Source organism: Amborella trichopoda, chromosome 2 (genome assembly GCF_054954075.1).
Source record: "Amborella trichopoda isolate Santa Cruz 75 chromosome 2, AtrichopodaSantaCruz75HAP2 v2.0, whole genome shotgun sequence".
NCBI lineage: Eukaryota > Viridiplantae > Streptophyta > Magnoliopsida > Amborellales > Amborellaceae > Amborella > Amborella trichopoda.
This window is the reverse complement of record NC_142337.1, coordinates 59,013,076-59,031,936: the sequence shown is the minus strand read 5'-3', so window position 1 is coordinate 59,031,936 and position 18,861 is coordinate 59,013,076. Positions and strand designations below refer to the sequence as shown.

General features: G+C 36.3%; 2 protein-coding genes across 3 annotated transcripts; one reads left to right on the top strand and one right to left on the bottom strand.

Moving 5' to 3' along the window:
- Positions 1–1,146: 1,146 nt before the first annotated feature.
- On the bottom strand, positions 1,147–4,380 carry LOC18431227 (Pentatricopeptide repeat (PPR) superfamily protein). Of its 2 annotated transcripts, none has more exons than XM_020665377.2 (2): positions 3,900–4,380; positions 1,147–3,810 (listed from the first exon to the last, which is right to left on the bottom strand). In XM_020665377.2, the coding sequence occupies exon 2, from the start codon at positions 3,656–3,658 to the stop codon at positions 1,283–1,285; it is 2,376 nt and encodes a 791-aa protein (XP_020521036.1). In that variant the 5' UTR covers positions 3,659–3,810; positions 3,900–4,380; the 3' UTR covers positions 1,147–1,282. The 2 variants fall into 2 exon arrangements, with proteins under 2 accessions (XP_020521036.1, XP_006841418.1); XM_006841355.4 differs by having other exon boundaries at positions 3,909–4,311.
- Positions 4,381–6,730: 2,350 nt separating this feature from the next.
- Positions 6,731–16,664, top strand: LOC18431228 (dihydrolipoyl dehydrogenase 2, chloroplastic). The gene is made up of 15 exons (XM_088858946.1): positions 6,731–7,218; positions 8,217–8,363; positions 8,970–9,104; positions 9,461–9,578; positions 10,116–10,240; positions 10,350–10,475; positions 10,567–10,647; positions 10,959–11,021; positions 11,103–11,177; positions 11,281–11,359; positions 11,700–11,800; positions 13,665–13,778; positions 14,325–14,438; positions 15,608–15,679; positions 16,368–16,664. The coding sequence occupies exons 1-15, from the start codon at positions 6,892–6,894 to the stop codon at positions 16,413–16,415; spliced, it is 1,725 nt and encodes a 574-aa protein (XP_088715072.1). The 5' UTR covers positions 6,731–6,891; the 3' UTR covers positions 16,416–16,664.
- Positions 16,665–18,861: the final 2,197 nt, after the last annotated feature.

Sequence of the window (18,861 nt, the reverse complement as noted above, 5' to 3'; positions counted from 1 at the left end):
ACATATAATTACAAAAATAAAATTCTATTTAATAATTTACAAAAATTAACATAATTATATGAAATTGTTGTTTGTTTATGTTAATAAATTAAATATAATTATATTAAATTTATATCAATATAATTATTTTTATATATACTAAATTATTTTTAAATTACATGGAAGTTTTTTCTAATATTTTTAAAACTCTAGTAGGCTATTATCTCATGGGATTATTTCATTGTATGATTAATAATTAATTAAGTAATTAAATGAAATTAAAAATTAGTACTAGCTCATAAGATATTAAAAAATTAATAATAATACTAATTCTAGTTTATTGAATATTAAAAAATATTAGTTTAGAGGATATTTTAAGAGAGAAAAATAACATTAACTCATATCACTTTAGAATTTATTTCTACATTGATAACCAAATCTTTTACTTTATTTATTTTAATTTATTTGCATTCTAAATTACGTGATGTACTATTTCTTTTTTACAGTTGTCAATAATACATTTTAAATTAGATGATATTATTAGATATTTTGGATTTGTTATTATTTGTATAATAAAATATCTATAAAATGTAAACCAACAATTTCAATTGCAATATATAATACTATAGTTAGATTGTAATAATTTTAGATTATAATTAGTTAAGTTGTAATAATTTGGGTTTTTTTTAACGGATTAGGGTTTTCCGCTAATTCAAGATTTTGGTGGCCATGTTTTCATTGATTTAATCCATTCTTTATTGTAGTCCATGTATGATTATATACTTCATCAATGACAATTCCATGATTTTTCTTTTGTATGCTGTAAATTTAATGGTTAACATAACTTCATACGGGGAAAGAAAACATTTCAATATTAGCATATTAATGAAAAAAATGAAATTTAATAATGTAGTGCCCCCATTTCTTATTGGATTCCTAAAAAACAATATTTATAATGAATTTTAGTAATTTTTTTGGATATTTTTCAAGGCTTAATCCAACCGATTCGTCTGATTCTCGATCCGGATCACTGATTCACCGATCCGGATCACCGATTCACCGATCCAAATCACCGATTCACCGATCCGGTTAGGTTTTTGAGGTGCCCGATCCGGGGCACTGATCCGCTTTTTAAACCACTGCTTCAGATGATTCAGAGAATCCTAATGATGCGAAAATGAATATCAAAATTTAAAAAAGTAGGAATTTCAAGCACAAATGTGAGTTGACATAATCCCACAATTGGTGGGCTAAGAATGAAAGAATGAATAAAGACCAACATCCAACTGTATCCCATGTCCACTCACCAATAGTCTCTGCAAGAGCATTCACCATGCTTAAAATGGTGGAACCTCTTTCCATCCCTCACAATGATCTCCCTCTCCACAACCTTAGACATGAACTTCATTGCAGTGTGGCAATCCCCACATATCCTCAAGTTCTTCAAGACCCTAATCTCTGAACCCTTTGGCAACTTCAACAACCCGAAACCCACTGCCAATTTCTCACTGTGTGTCGACAAGCCATATTCTTTTTGCTCCAACCCCACATCATGCAATACAAACCGGGTATCAGGAATGTAACCGAGCTTCTTCATGCTCACACCAAGCTTCTCTAGTAATGCATACACCTCGTGCACGTAAGGGTGCACTGTATCATCAACCAAGAACACATGAACTTGGTTATCAACCTCTATCCAACTACATCCTGGCTCCTTCTTCACCCCCATGTCTTTCATGGTTTTCCTCACCTTTGCCACTCCTTCCCATTTCCCTATTGATGCGTACATGTTCGACAGCAACACATAAGTACCGTCATGTCGAGGCCTCAATTCGAAGAGGCGCTCAGCCGCCATCAATCCAAGCTCCATGTCTCCATGGTTCCGGCACCCAGCTAGCAATGCCTCCCAAATGCAAGCATCAGGGTAAAATGGCATGGTTTCAACAGTTTGTTTCGCCTCTTGGAGGCGGCCCGCCCGTCCTAATAGGTCAACCAAGCGAGCATAATGGTCAGGCCCAGGCTTAATGCCATAGGCTCTGTCCATGAGGTCGAAATATTTGCAGCCCTCATTTACTAGACCAGAGTGGCTACACGACGATAGCACTGTGAGGAACGTAACCCTATCAGGCTTGTACCCTGCCACAAGCATGCGCTCAAATAGCATTATGGCCTCAGACCCCCGACCATGTTGCCCTAGGGCTGCAATCATTGCATTCCAAGACACCGCATCAGGTGTAGGCATGACTCGAAAGGCTCTCTCAGCTGACTCCACTGCACCACACCTTGCATACATGGTCATGAGTGCATTGCCTGCTGATACACTAGCGTCAAGCCCCAATTGTATCAGTTGGGCATGAAGTTGTGCACCATGACGTAAAGTTCCTAGCGATGCACAAGCTGTAAGGGCCCCGGCGAATGCAAAATCGCAAGGCCTAGAGTCCTCGTGCCTCATTCTATTAAAAAGCCTCAGGCCCTCCTCACCTTGGCCATGTTGAGCTGACCCAGATATCATCACAGTCCAAGTAAGCTCATTCCTTTCAATCATTTTCTCAAAAATCTCTCGAGCCTCTGTGATCATGCCTAAGGTTGCATACCCAGATACCACTGCATTCCATGAGACCAAATCTTTCTCTCTCATTGCATCGAAAACTCTCATTGCTACCTCCATTCTTCCACATTTTGCATACAAGGATATGATCGCGTTCCACACTGGCAACGATATCTCTGCCTCTCTGTGTACAATGTAAGCATGTGCCTCCATGCCCGTTCGCACAAGTCCTATATTTGCACATGCACTAAGCAAGCTTGTATATGTAAATTCATCGAGCATTATGTCCTTCCCAAACATATCTCGAAACAAATCGAGGGCCTCCATACACAACCCATGTTGTGCATACCCTGCAATCATCGCATTCCATGCCACATCAAATCTATCCCTCATCACTTCAAACACTCTACGAGCGCCCTCAAGGTCCCCAATCCTAACAAATCCTGTAATCATTGTGGTCCATGTAATCTCATCTCTCTTCAGCAATTCAGTAAACATCTTAGAAGCCAACCCTAATTCCCCACTTTTTACATAGACAGATATCAAAGCATTTGAAACCGAGGTTACATGAGCTAACCCTGCCTTCAAAGCAAGGCAATGGACCTGGGAACTCAAATTCTGGTCCTCAAGCCCGGCGCACGCACTCAAAGCAGCTGTAAAAGTGAACCCATCAGGCCTAGGCTTGCCTTGCTCAAGCATGGCCCTAAAGAGAGATAAGGCCTCGCGAAACTCGCCATGGTGGCCATAGGCCGAGATCATGGCGTTATAGGCCACTGCATCGCGGGTGGGCATCTCATCGAAAATCTGGTGCGCGACTGCTAAGGCACCGGAGCGCGCATGAGCGGCAAGCAGGGTGGTGCGTGCGACCACGTCTCTTTGAGGCATTCGGTCGAACACATGGTGCGCGCATTTTAAGTCTTCGGTGCTGCAATAGAAAGCGATGAGGAGGTTGAGAAGGTGGGCCCTTGGCTTGAGGCCGGAAGTTATGATGACGGCGTGAATAGCACGTCCTCGTGGGCGCGACTGGGTGCGGGTGGAGGCTTGGAGGAGGGAGGCCAGGCGCCATGAGTTCGGATGTGGGCTCGTGATGGTGTCCTGTTTCGTGGGTAAATGATATGGTGCATGCTTCATGACAAAGGGGTATGGTCATGGTTAGGGTGCGAGCATGGCTTCGGCCTTGTGTTGCTCGGGGTTTTTTTAGTACTTTCTAATGTTATCTACGTAGCCCTTTTAATGGCAATGGGTTTTGTTAGGCAACACCACGTTTGGTGTAAAACCTTATCCTGCACAACAGTTTTAGACCAAAAAAAAACCTATCAGTGGTTGGACCGTATTGAGGGGAAATGGCAGCGGCCATGACTAAATTTCATACCTAAGTTACCTTCCAATTTGGGAGAAATAGAAGCGTTGAATATAAACTGCGATGCAGCTGCCGCCTGTCTCCTGCTCCTGCTGCAAAAGATTGTTGAGAGAGAGAGAGAGAGTTGGCTCGCTGCGTCTCCTCTCTCTTGTAGAGAAAGAGATTCAGTGACCTTTCCTCAATCTACTACGTCTCTTATCTCGCACATTCCCATGTGATTGGTCCAAACCCAGAGTACATGACAAACATCAATATACTCCGAGGTATAAACACTTACGCAACCCATTAATGGCCATGGCTCCTGCCATTTCCCCTCAAGAGTTCCAGACAACGGAAGAAAATATGGTCCCGCTAACCGTGTTGTTTTAATTTATTGAAAATACCACCCCATGTTAAAAGCATCGGAGCGCCAATTGTTCTCTTTTTTTTAAAACGTAACCAAGCGGTCGGAAGTTTTAAAAATCGGACCGAGGCAAACTTGCCAAAAAAAGGTGAAATTAAGGAAAAAGATGTTAGAAGTTTAAAAAATCAGATCGGGGATATAAAAACTAAAAATAATTAAGCTTCCATCCTTTCAGATAATAATGTCCATTTCGGTTTTGAAAAACCGAAAATAGTTAGTTTCAATCTTTTTTTTAAAAAAAAAGAAAAACATATGTGTAATAATATAAAGTATTAGGTATTTTCGTAATAACAGAAAATAAAACATATATTTATGTAATTTTTCCTAATAATAATGAAAAAAAGATTATACAAAGCTTTATAATTAAAAAAGGTAAAATGCCATAAATATAGTTGTGGCCCAAAAGACACTAATCTTGATCATATCGATTGGTCCATCTAAAAACTGCACCGCCATCGAATTAGTGTCTTTTGGGCCAATTGATATAATTGGGATTAGTGTCTTGGGCCACAACTATATTTGCGTTTTACCTTTTTTAATTATAAAGCGTAGATCATATGTAATCTCCATCTTGATAGTTAAACACCCCAACAATTAAGAGCTCTAAACCTGTGCAGCCTGTATATTTAAGCTTGATTTCTCTCTCTCAAAACGTTAAGAAAAAATGAAAATATTCTCATAATATGTAATGTCATATTCTTTGCATGAATCCGGTTGTGGAATTTGGTCCCTTGGTGTGATACATGTGAAAATGAAAAAGTTTGTTTTGTGTTTGGATATTTGTTGTTTGTCCTTTTCAGGGTGACCTACCAAATAACAAGAACTTGAAGTGTCTCATCTAAGTCATTCAAAGCTAGCAATTGGGGGTTGGTCATTTGAGTTTTAGTTAAAGTTTTATTAAAGTATTTGAAAAAAATTGATTATTTCAAATATGATAGGGAATTGCATCCCTACTCTTTACCTATCTAAAACTGTAAAAAAAAAGAGAAAAAGTTGCAACTTATAAATTCATATATCCAAAAAGGATTGGACTTTTGGACATATTCAATAGAATTTGTGTTTTTGAGGACACTCGGTATCGCTGATAAGTCATTGTTTTAATAAATTAACTTTGCTTAGATTATCTATTATTTGGAAGTATCCATTGGTAAACTTATACACAATTTTACATATAAGTTTATCTGTTTGAATAAGCATCTTTACCTTAAAGTAATTTTCAGAAATGCTAAAAATTATTTTAAAAAATCTGAAAATCACAAAAACAATATAAAAGTAATACAATGTTATATATAATACAAAATATGCAGTAAATAGCCAACAAAATGGTATTACAGAATTTATTGATTTTAGATAAGATAGTACACGATGAACAAAATTATATGTCAACTATTTCTCGAGTCCCATTTGGATTTAAGCCTGTGAATCTTGAAGAGGGAGAGTTTGTAAGAAGAAAGAAGTTAATGTGTCTCGAGTTAAAGGTGCTCTCTGTGTATACATCTGTCATGGATGTCCATTCCTAAATTTATTTTGGGCCGGTGAACACATTGAATGCCTGGGATTGAGTATTTGTAAAATGAAGTTCTCTCTCCCTCACCCTCTCTCTCTAACTCTCCTATGGTTGGTTTATAAGCAAAAATGAAGTTTCTCTTTCACACGCTCTCTCTCTTACTCTTCGGGGAGAGAATTTGCCCAAGAAGGGAATTGGATTGAAAATACTCTCCAATGAGAAGCATGTTCTTTTACACAAATTTGAAGATTTGTTGGCCAATTTCAGGGATTTTGTTACGAGAAGTGGAACCAATGATTTGAAAATACAGATCAGTCATCCGGATCGTCAATCCTAAAAATTGTTTCAGGCTAGTGGATTGCTAATCAGAGCTAGGCCAAAAAAATTAAAACATTTATGAAAAACAAAAAATTTAAAAATAAAAAAAAGATGAGGCTGGATCGATAGTTCTTCCAGAAAATTAGACAGTTTGTAACTGGAACCAGCCGGTTCCCCATATAGTGGTGGAACCGGACCACCCCCACCGGACCAGCCCCAGCCCCAATTCTTGATCTAACATTTTCTTAGATCGAGTGGAGCCATCCATTGAAATCCTATCAAAACCTGCGCATTTATTTGGGTTTCTCCCGCTAACACACGCTCAAATTAACGCGTTGCTTTTATGTGCCCAAAAAACAGGTTAGAGGAGAGGGAGACAGAACATTGAAAGAGATAGATATTAAGCGGAGGAGGAAAACATAGAGCAACACACGAGAGAAAGAAGAAACCTGGTGAGAGTAATGAAAGCGAGAAAAGAGGAGAGAGAAAAATGTGGCGCGAGGGACCATAGAAATAAAAGATATCTAGTGAGAGAGAGAGAGAGGAAGCAGTGATAGTACAAGCATAGTAGGTTATCGGCCCCTTCGAATTCTCCGCTCCCCCAACGGATCCGCCGAGGCCAAGCCATTCTCTCTCTCTCTCTCTCTCTCTCTCTCTCTCCATTTTCTCCAAATTCCCCCTCCCTACAAATACCAGTGCAGCCCACGCTCCACTCCTGCTATCTCTCTTAGAAATAACAGTCCATTCTCTCTCTTATCTCCCTCCCTCTCTCTAAAATGCAGGCTGCCATTTCTACATCCATTCCTCCATCATTCACTGCGTTCAGATCGGATAATTCAGCTGCCCGATGCCATTTTGCGGCGGGGTTGAGGTTCTGTGGACTCCATCGCCATGTGCTCGGAGCTTCTTCCTATTCAGATTTAAGAGGCAGAGTGTTGAGTAGCTCTCCCTGGGTGAAGCCATTGAAACCTAGGCAGCTTCGCAAAAGGATTTCGGCTTCACTTTCAGAGAGTGGTGCTTCAAAGAATGGGTTCGATTATGATCTCGTGATCATTGGAGCTGGAGTTGGCGGTCATGGCGCTGCTCTTCATGCTGTTGAGAAGGTAAGATAATTGATGAAGCAGAGAGAGAGAGAGGATGCTCTTTTTTATGGTTTTCGTTGTCTGGAGAGAGTTTGATCTATTAACAAAAATCAATAAAAGAACATTGAGTGTTATGTGCATTTCTTCAACACTGGATTTAATGCTGTTAATTTCCTTATTAATCACTTGCTTGATTTGTAATGCTTTAGTAATTGTATTGTGTTTATTGCAATCTCTTCAGAAATTAGAAATTTGAAGTCGATTCCTTTTTAAAATTTCAAAGTAATTCCATCAAAAAGGCTTTTCTTTGATGGGTTTGAAACTTCGAATATCAAACGTTAGTTTGTTTTTTTTAATTCCTTTATGATTTTCTCATGCTGTTTTGGTCCCAGGAGTTCCTTATGGTTCTTCTTTGTTTAACTGCAAATGAGGTTATTAGACTATTTAACAGCGCTTTCTAGGAGTCACTCAACTACTGCTTTGCTACAATTTGCTCTTCATAGCATATAATTTTTCAAACTCCATATTCTTTTTTCCTTAACATGAGAGGCCAACTTTTCTTCAGATGCAATTTTATGTTTGTTTACCTATGATCTTTGCAGTTATACATACAATGCAGACCATGATAAAAGAGATTTTATATGGAAAACCATTTGGTGCTTGTGCATGCCATGTGCAAGGATATACCCAATATTGGACGCTTTAGTCTTCTTTCTTTGAGCATACTAGTTGAACTTGTTTACATGCCTAGTAGTCTAAACACTATATTTTGATGACATGCTTTGGACTTTAGTATTCAGTAATACCTGAGTTTTTTGGAACCCTTTGCAGACCATAATTTTGTTACATATAGTCATCCAAAGCATCAGTACTTGGAAATACTGCATAATATCAGTTTCACTTCTTCTCTTTCTATTTTCTGGAAATTCGTATGGCCCTTCTTTTTCTTATATGGTTTGACTTTATGAGAAGCACATTTTTTTGTATATCTATAATTTCATGGTGTGCCTTGTTATCAGGGTCTAAAAACTGCAATCATTGAGGGGGATGTGGTTGGAGGAACTTGCGTAAACAGAGGATGTGTTCCATCTAAGGCTCTCCTTGCCGTTAGTGGTCGGATGCGTGACCTTCAAAGTGAACACCATTTGAAAGCCTTGGGTTTGCATGTTAGTGTTTATTACCTCCATTTTATACTTCCATATTTTATCGGGAAACACTTACATAAGGTGTCTATCTTGTACTATAGAAGTAAGGTACACCTTAAAAACCCTTAAGAAAAGGTTCTGTTCTGATGCTCAAAAACCCTTCAACTGATCAACGTAACCTCAAGATGCTTGGATATGGAAAATAAAAAGATTCTAAGTCCTAAAAGTGGTGCACCTTGTATCTTATTATCTGGATTGTCATTTTCAAGATCTTCAGGTATTTATAGATCTGTTTGATCTGCATTATTTTTGGAGCTTTAAATTTCATTAACTAAAGGTGGAAATAGATTTTCCAGCAATCGTAAATATTTTCAGTACTAGAATTCCATGATCCTACAAGATTTGGAAATGTGCCTTACTTTGATAGTTTAAGGTTGACACCTTATACAAACATCACCCTTGTTTATGAGGCCATGTCTCCTTGTATTGTCTTTTTCCAGTTGTACTTTTACAAGTTTCTTCGTGTTCATTAAAGTAGTACTGGCTTCTGTTTCCAAGATTTTGTTTGTAATTCTAGTTTTTACCTCATCTTAATCCTCTCTGACCTCTGGGGGCTTTGAATATTAGGTGCCAGCAGCTGGTTATGATAGACAGGGTGTTGCAGATCATGCAAATAACCTTGCCTCAAAAATTCGCAGCAATTTAACAAATTCAATGAAAGCTATGGGCGTAGACATCTTGACTGGTGTTGGCACCATTTTGGTGAGTGACTCTCAGTTGTAGACAAAGCATTTGGATCAGATGTTTCTAACAGTTCCCGTACGATTGTTACGATGATCATATGAAAATCGTGTCCAATGAGAAAACGTTTATTGTTATGAAAGACATCATGTTTTCCCTTTGGAATCAGAGAACATGCAACGTAGGTGTAAATATTTCAGCCATGGTGCCCATTATTGGTTATAGCAATAACTTATTTGTCAGCTATAGTTATCTCAAAATTACTTCAGTGTTATTTTGTTAGTCCAAGACTTACATTCTCTGTGGAAAATTTGCTTATGTCATGAATAGTTTATGAATCCAGGCTGTTATATTATAGTTTGTGTTTTATATTTCAGGATACACAAAAGGTGAAATATGGAAAAGTTGGTTTCCCAGACACTGTAATAACTGCAAAAGGCATAATCATTGCTACAGGTTCTGTTCCTTTTGTTCCAAATGGCATTGAAGTTGATGGTAAGCTCTAGTTTCCTGTCCCAAATCGTTGGTCTTTGTTTTCATTGAGGTTAGGTTAGACTGGTTGAATTTCGTTTAGACATGCAAGGAGTTTTAGTTGGTTCCACAATCTTGGAAGAGAAATGGTACATATTTAAATACTTTCTAAATAGTCTGATGTTGGCATCTCCTGCTAGATGCTAAGATGTATACTGGCTTTTATTTCTCATGACAGTTATTACCCCAGACGCTCTTCTTAGGTATAGATTAGAAATTCAGATACTTTTTTTATTAATAACTACTAGAAAAATACAAGAAGTAAAACTAGAGAAATTTAAACAGTTCAATGTGTTCAATTGAAAGATATGAGCAATAAAAGAATTGGTTTTGCTTGGCATCCTTATGTTGTGCAGTCTCTGCCTAGGGCAACCCACTCAGCTGACCAAGGATCTCCATGACTTCTGTTTATAATTCTGATATGCCACTATGAAGAACAAAAAAGGAGGCATTTTCTTTTATTTCTGTGTTGTTACTGATTTGTTTCGTAATTGCCTGCAGGGAAGACCGTGTTTACTAGCGATCATGCTTTAAAGTTGGAGTGGGTTCCAGATTGGATAGCAATTGTAGGTAGTGGATATATTGGTCTTGAATTCAGTGATGTATATACGGCACTTGGAAGTGAGGTGGGCTTATTTATCTATCTTTGCTCTTTGCTGTTTATATTTAATAATATGGAATCTTTGGTTTCTTAAATCATCATCAATAGGAATTAAGCTCACTACTATGGAACAGGTCACTTTCATTGAAGCCTTGGATCAAATTATGCCTGGGTTTGACCCTGAGATAGGGAAGCTAGCACAAAGAGTCCTAATAAATCCAAGAAAAATTGATTTCCATACTGGTGTTTTTGCAAAGAAGGTATTGACTCTTCTGTGACAACATTTCATGATTTTGCGATGGAATCAAGCCTAAGAATACTGTAAGATATGTATTTTAAAATTTACTGTAGATTACTCCGGCGAAGGATGGGAAACCTGTCAGTATAGAGCTTATTGATGCGAAAACAAAGGAGCCAAAAGATACTTTAGAGGTAATCTTGCAAGTGATTTATACAAACTCTAGGTTATGAAAGTAGACTAGCTCTTTCTGTGATAGATTTATCCCACTTTTATGGTGAATCGTTGTTCAACTTTCACGAACAAGTTAGTTACTATGTTTCATTGTTGTATTACTGATAATGGTTTTGGAATAAAAAAATGCTACTTCGTACCTCTGGTTGGCCTGTTTTGTATATATATATATATATATATATATATATATATATATGTTACTCGCAATGGTTGTTGGTTACATGATTGTGCAGGCAATTCCTAACAAATCTGGTTCACACTATTCATGTAGGTAGATGCAGCACTTATTGCAACTGGAAGGGCACCATTCACAAAGGGCCTTGGTTTGGAGAATGTAAGTATTGGCAGGATTCATATAATGGAGGGCTACAGGCCTACAACTCCACTTTGATGAAATCTTTGTGTTCATGTGCAGATTAATGTTGTGACTGAACGTGGATTTGTTCCTGTTGATGAGCGGATGCGAGTAATTGATGCCGATGGGAAACTGGTCTGCCATTAGTTGCCTTCATAGCTTCATTATTGCTGATCATTTTATATTATCACGACTTCCTAGTTTGTGTCTTGTATATCAAGCATGGTTTCCTTTTCAGGTTCCTCATGTATATTGTATTGGAGATGCAAATGGGAAAATGATGCTTGCGCATACTGCTAGTGCACAAGGAATCTCAGGTCCACCAGTTTGACCAACTTCCTTTTTTTAAGTAACTCTCCTTAAAGATTAAGAGAATGCTTTTATATGAATGATTTGCTTGACCTTTGCTTTTACACAAAAATAAAGACTCATAATTAGTTTAGTCTAGATTGTCCGTTTTGATTTTAGTAACTTCGACCTGGGACTGGGCACGTCAACGTGGCTTGGTTCCAAGTCTTGGCATTGGTTGAAGCTTTGGGACTTTCGCATACTTTCATATTAGACTGAGACAACAACTGCTTGACTACTTGTTACCTCTGTTTTACTGGTTCTGTTCTTACCAATCACTCTCATTGGCCTGTTAATATATTTTGTCAGTCGTTGAACAAGTTTCTGGGAGGGATCATGTAGTCAATCACATGAGCATTCCTGCTGCTTGCTTTACCCATCCAGAAATCAGTATGGTTGGCTATACAGAGGTATATTGAGTTTCTTGCTTGCCTAATTTTATTTTTTTTTCTGTTATTAATTTGTGCTATAGAGATATTACGAAAACTAGAGTGGAAACCAGACTAACAAAGACGCATATCTGGCTTAAACCTGCCTCTTGGCCACCTTGTGTCAGTTCTGGTCAATTTCTCTATTTCTTAATAAACTAGCTGGCCTAGGCTGGGTGAGATTTTTCCTTTTTGATAAGTACCTTTATTGCTAAGAATGATGAATGTTTATACATTGATCATTACATTGTAACTCATTGCAAAGGGAGACCACATACCCAAAGCTAACCAAGGGACCCATTCCAAGCAACACTATGTTAAAAAATAGATAGTACTGTTACAATAAATATCATCAGTTGGCAAATACATTGATGTGTGGGATGTGTCAGAAACCAGCACTGAATGTCAAACAAAGTGCGCAGGCAATACTGCTACTAGGTAGTAACAACACATAATAAAAAGATATAAAAGTTTGAATTATACTCTGATATTAGAAAGGAGGTCTTCCGTCTAGATAATTTCTCCAATTGCCACAGAGCATGGTATATAATTTCTTATTGCACCAATACTCAATAAAAATGTATAAAAATTTGAATTTAATTTCTCCTCATTCACCTTCCATGATAAGCACCAGCATAACCTTGTAGTCTAAAGAATTAATAGATTTGGACTCATAGATATGCTAATTTTTTAAAGTTGATTTGTTGAACTGGGGATTCTGTAGAAAGTGCTGCCTCCTGTGAATTTGGGATCTGATTTTTGTTGTTAAGCTCACTGTATCCAGTTTTGCGGTTTTGTATTGGTGATATATATATATTCTCAAAGAAACCTTGTTCAAAATTTCATTGAATTAGTTTCCCCAAGTGTATGGAGTATTGGTAAACATTATCCTCTTCGAGTGTGAAGCTGGGCTTGTGTTCAAGCTTCGAAGATTCTGAATTTTCTTAAAATGTCAAATATCTTATGGACAACTGAACACTTCTTTTCTAAGACCATGTGTTTTTATCTGGACTCTGGTCATGCTATGACTAAAGGTTTTCTGTTAGTTGTTTATCGGTACATTTTGAGGGTCTGTAATTCTTATAATTTCCTTACTTCTCTCCATTTCATTAAGTAGCTTTATGCAATGTTATGTTCTAGTTTAATTCACGATTTCTGTTTATTCTTGCTATTATATCTTCTATTTAACATCTCCATTTTTCGTGATCTTATGTGGTGTTTTTTTATTGTTCTCTTTAATAGATCTTCTTGATCTAATGTGTTTATATTTAGGGAAAATATCTCCATATCCCCTATTTTTAGGTTTCATAACTTGATAAACCCAAGGTTTCAAAAGATATCTTCTAACCCCCTGGCCACTTTAAACCTATTTTTTAACCTAAACAAATGTGAAAAAGACATACTCTTTCTAAACCCAATCCTTTTTGTCTCTTCACTTTTATACCCCAAACTTCTCTCTCTCTCTTCCTGTGTCTCTCACCCTCTCTCTCCTCTCGTGTTTCTCCAAACACCTCTCTCTCCTTCCGATAATCTCTCACCTCCATGAAGGCCCTCTCTATATAGATGTTTGGGAGGATGGATTTTAGAAAAGACATGTCTTTTTAGATTTGTTTGGCCTAAAAAAACAGGTTTAAAATAACTCTGGGGGTTAGAAGAGATAAAATCTAGAATTTTTATGCCCCAAGATATCTTTTAAAACCTGGGGGGTATTGTGAAATAAAATTTTAAAATAAGGGGCATAGAGATATTTTCTCTTATATTTATGTAGCCTCTGATGATGCCCATTTTGGGAGCTTCATGTCATAATATGAAGTTCATTTCACCATGTTTGCACTATTATCTTCAGCCACAAGCAAAGGAGAAAGCTGACAAGGAAGGGTTTAAAATAAGTGTAGCCAAGACAAGTTTTAAGGCCAACACAAAGGCTCTTGCAGAAAATGAAGGGGAGGGGCTTGCAAAGGTAAAATTTTGATGACATATCTTATCATGCATCTCATAGTGAACCTGCTAATCGAAAGCTAATTTTCCATATATATGTATTATCTTTTTTCATTGATGGTGACTTTAAGCAGCTTCCCCTTACTTCTTGATGCAAGACATACTGCAGTACACTAAAATCAACCCCTTTTGCATGTTTCTGGTGTGGGAAGAAACTCACCTTGTAATATCACAGTACCAAGTGTCCAGTAATTTTATAATTTTATTTTGAATATTTCATGCAACTATGCATTTCACTTTATTCTTTAGCACATTTTCTAAAATTCTAATAAAGAAATTAACATCTTGTATTTATTCTCTATGTTTGCAATCATTTTGTGTTTGCGTGGAGATCACATTTAATGGTGTACCCGGCCTTGGTTTATTTTCTTGATTTGCATTCTTAACTGCCAAATGGGTATGTGGTTTTTGTCTCATACACTGGAGACGTACATCATATTTCTAATTTTCTGAAGAGTATGTAGAGTACAAAACCTGCCATTGTCTAAACTATGCCCATTTCATGCAGTTGATATACAGACCAGACACTGGGGAGATTCTTGGGGTTCATATTTTGGGATTGCATGCTGCAGATCTGATCCATGAGGCGTCCAACGCCATAGCATTGGGTACACGTATTCAGGTATGCCTGTGGTGCTTCTAAAGCTTAGTTATTATTGCCTCAAGTAAAAGAAGTGAATTGTTTATTTTCATAATGAACTTGAGCTCATAATGATAATGTGTAGAACAATAGAAGTTCTGATAGGGTTCTAAACAGGAACAAAATGTGCTGAACAAATTCCAGAGTGTTTTTCGCTGCTTCTTTTTTTCACATCAGTTCTCATATTAAACCTTAGGAAATACTTCTTATCCTTGTTAGATCTTGTAGGGGCAAAGAATCTCTTCAGTGTGCAAGACCAAGACTGCTGCCTATTGTCATAGTTAGCTGGTTGTTTTTGGGACCTGTAAGCCTTATTAGCTGGTATAGATTGTGGAAAAACAAGGTTTTTGTGAAATCTAGATTTGCTTTGTTTTTGGAGACCTTTTGTGAATGGAAATGTTTGATGCTTATCTTACATAATTTTAACTCATATGCCAAGGGAATCTTGAAGTCATATTTTGTGTCGATTTTTGTCCATACTTAATTGTCCAGGGGATCAAATTTAAAATTGACAGTTTATCACGGCCAAATAACATTTTTGGACACTCACTATCAGAGAACAAGGGGTGATAATAAACATTTTTGGACACTCATTGCCCCTTGTTCTGCGATAATGAGTGTTCAAAAATGTTAAGTACATTAAGAAAATGCTCATATGTATGAGAACCCTAACATAACTCCAAAATATATATGAAAAATACTTGTTTTCTATATATTAGCATAATAAGTAGTACTCATTTTATGAATATGCATATATTATTTAACATTAAGGATGAACCCCCTTTCTTTTAAGGGAAAACCGTACATAGGCATGCTACATCACTTATTGGATCATGTCTTTTATGGATGTTATTTAACAATAAGCACAATGAACCCCCTTTCTTTTAAGGGAAAACCATACACGGGCTTGCTGTATCACTTATTGGATCATGTCTTTTAAGAATGTTTTTAGGTTTTGCTGATTATAAACTATGAATAGATATTAGAGTAATCCTTGTTTCCTATATATTAGCATAATGAGTAGTACTTATTTTCTGAATATGCACATAATATTTAAGTAAGATGAACCCTCTTCTTTTCTTACAAGGGAAAACCATACGTGGGCATGCTATATTAACTTATTGGATCATGTCTTTTATGAATGTTTTTAGGACATTAAATTTGCTGTTCATGCTCATCCAACCTTGTCTGAAGTGCTCGATGAACTCTTCAAAGCTGCCAAGGTATGCACCTTTGAATTTAAAACGAAATTATATATGTACCTATGAATTTCTCAATATACATTTTCTCAATACATGCATAAGCACTAGTGTGCATCTTAAGAAGTATTCTTCTTCTTTTTTTATATATATAATCAAGGTTTTAGAAATACATTTAGTTTTCTTCTGTCTGCTTGCCATGGAAGAACAATTTTTCACTTTTATCTTGTATCATTTGTTATTGTTGGTTTTCTTTTATATAATGGGCCTGCTAGGGTGGTCTTGTGAGAAATGCCATCAGCGCTGAAAATTTTCATATCATCTTTGATTCTCCTCCTGAGCAATTTTGGAAAAAAAACTACAATTTTGAAAAGAAATAGTGTTTTAGCTCTTAAAGTCCTAGATCTGATTGGCCCTCAAATGGGCAGTTTAGAAACAATCAATCTTTTATCTTTTGAGCTCTAAACCATCCTTTCCCCCACCCTCCCCCCCACCCCCCACCCAAAAAAAAATTCTTAGAATGGGTAGAGATGATCTGAAAATTTGTACGTCAAAAAAGATCTTCCTGTGTTTTGAGGAACTATGGTCTTGCAAGATGACAATTCTTTTCCCTTATATAAATTGCATCTTTTTTTATATAATGATTAATGGCCTAGGTTGAGATTCCCCTCATATAAATTGCATCTTTTTGACATAATGAGTTATGACTTAGGTTGAGATTCATGCTTCCAAGACAGTTGCAGAACCTGTTGCAGTATAGCATGCAAAATGGTAGCAAGGAATTCCAACTTTTGAGATCTAAATTTTTTCTACAAGAGAACTAACCACCATTTTTCTCTTCCCTTTCAATTTTCTCTTCATGGGGTTAGATCTTAGGCTTCTGTAACAGTTGTTTGCCATTTTATCCATGTTTGGATCAATTTAAGAAACATTTTATTTAGTTGTCCATTTATGTAAGAAATTTTGTATGCTTATTCAAATATTCAATATTTAGTATTGTATTCTTTTCCCTTCTCTTCTCAATTTCTTTGGTTTTGGTACCAGGTTGAATTCCATTAAGGGTTGTATACTATGAGACAATTGATTTTCGGTAGAAGGTGGTCACAATTCTTTTTAGTCTTTGGATGTGAAATCCAAAGAGGAAAGTGTCACAACATTGGAGAAATTTTATTTTGGACTTTCTGGCCAAACAATAACACATCTTCAACCACCCGATTTCAAATCTAACGATTAATGATGATTATGATATCCTTGTATCAAAAGTAAGTCATCTCATTGTATACATTTCCTTTCATAAATTGGTTTGAAGTTCAAACCTAATCAAGAAACCTAATGAATCTCAGTTATGAAATTTAAAGATGACAATTGGTTTGAAGTTCAAACCTACTCAAGAAACCTAATGAATCTCAGTTATGAAATTTAAAGATGAATGGGAGCGTAAAAAAACTAGTTCTTAGGGGAACAAACACTGAATACATATAAATGAATAAATTAATTAGCTGGTGACAATGAAACTTCTCTTGCCGTGTTAACTAGTCGGCATGAAGACAAAATTGTCTTTATTTCTGCCGAAATATATGTTCCTTTGTATCTTGATGTTCATTTTCGTTTTCTTTCTTTAAAAGTGATGGATTGGATTTTTATATAAACTGATATGCTCACAACCAAGTAATGTTTGTGTTTGTGGGAGAGAGAGAGAGATATTGTATCTGTGAGAGGGAGATCTAACATTTTTTATTTTTTATTTTTTATTTTTGAAGAAAATCTATTGTACGAATGAAGAATAGACAATCAGGTTCATGACAAAAACCATAGGAGAGTAGCAAGAAAATTTTGGAAACAAAATCAAAGCTGCACAAATGCATTTTGGAATCAAGCATTTTGACAATCTAAGCTTAAGCTGTACCAGAGCTCCGTTACCTCCAATTCTCCTATTTATGCTGTCATTTAATGTAGTTATTTTAGTATCGTTGGGGGAGTATCCAACACTGATTTCAAAATTATGATAAAAGCTTAGATTCAAAATTATGTTAAAAGCTCAGATATCAAAATTACGTTAAAAGCTTAGAATGCCTTGCTCACGCGTATACGTTGGGGGGTTTACAAATAAAATTCTCTTTTTGTGAGCATTCACATATATTTAAGTTATATAAATCCAGAAACCACATCCATATGATCCTGATCCGGTCGTTCAGGTAAAGCCAAAAATAAAATGTTATTAATTGATTCAATTGTTTTTTTAAATTAATGCGTGATTTTTATTGCCTACTAATTCCCAATCATCCGATGAAAGATCATAGGATTTTATACATCCAACACACAAATTACAGGATCAAGGCAAGCCAATTTAATGTTATTTATTAATTTCAATTTTCTTTTCACCTTAGAATTAATAATTATTGTGTGTTAATTCTCAATCATCCAATCAAAGACTTTATACATCCAAACATATAAATTAAATAAAAACATTGCTGACCAAGGATGCTCACCTTCGCAAATACCCCAATAAGATTATGGTTGGTGGTTTGTTCCGCCATCCCATCCAATGAACCATTAGGATTCATTTTCAATAGAATCTTAAGCAGTCACTGGTTCCATCGCTCCCATAGCTTTTCTATTAATGTTTAGGCCTTACCTTTGCAAATGGAGGTTTAATTTGTTCCTGAGTCAATTTTCTCTATCTTTATCAACTCAATGCTCTTTATTATTTCTCCTATGAACCAAATTAATCTAATTATTTTATTTAAATTTTTTATATTTTTATCGACGAATCAGTTTTGATGCTTTGTCACATTGCCTTTCTTTATGTGAGATGATTCATAAGCCATCATATCGGAATAATCATTGATAATAAGAGCAAACTTCTGCTAACAAATTATGGTCCTCACGGGGAACTATTTGTATCACCACTGTAATATTGAAAATGAACGCATAAATGCCCTTCAAAGGTAAGCAAATACATATGAAACAATTTTGATTTCCAATAAATTTGACTTTATATACTGTGCCAATTTACAACCTCATTGCAAATAGATCATTCCCTGGATCTCATAAGCTTTGGGAATTTATTTTCTATTTTACTGGACTGCTGAACTAGAGGTCCAGGGGTATTAAGCATCCATCTTAAAGAGGTATTATGTGGTCCAGAGGTATTAAGCATCCATCTTAAAGATGGATGCAAATAGGTGGTCCATCTAAAAATAATG

Coding starts and splice junctions, on each gene's coding strand:
- LOC18431227 (XM_020665377.2), bottom strand. CDS start 3,658: ATGAAGCATGCACCATATCATTTACCCACGAAACAGGACACCATCACG.
- LOC18431228 (XM_088858946.1), top strand. CDS start 6,892: ATGCAGGCTGCCATTTCTACATCCATTCCTCCATCATTCACTGCGTTC. Junction 9,105..9,460: donor CTGGTGTTGGCACCATTTTG/GTGAGTGACTCT, acceptor TTTATATTTCAG/GATACACAAAAGGTGAAATA. Junction 10,476..10,566: donor CTGGTGTTTTTGCAAAGAAG/GTATTGACTCTT, acceptor AATTTACTGTAG/ATTACTCCGGCGAAGGATGG.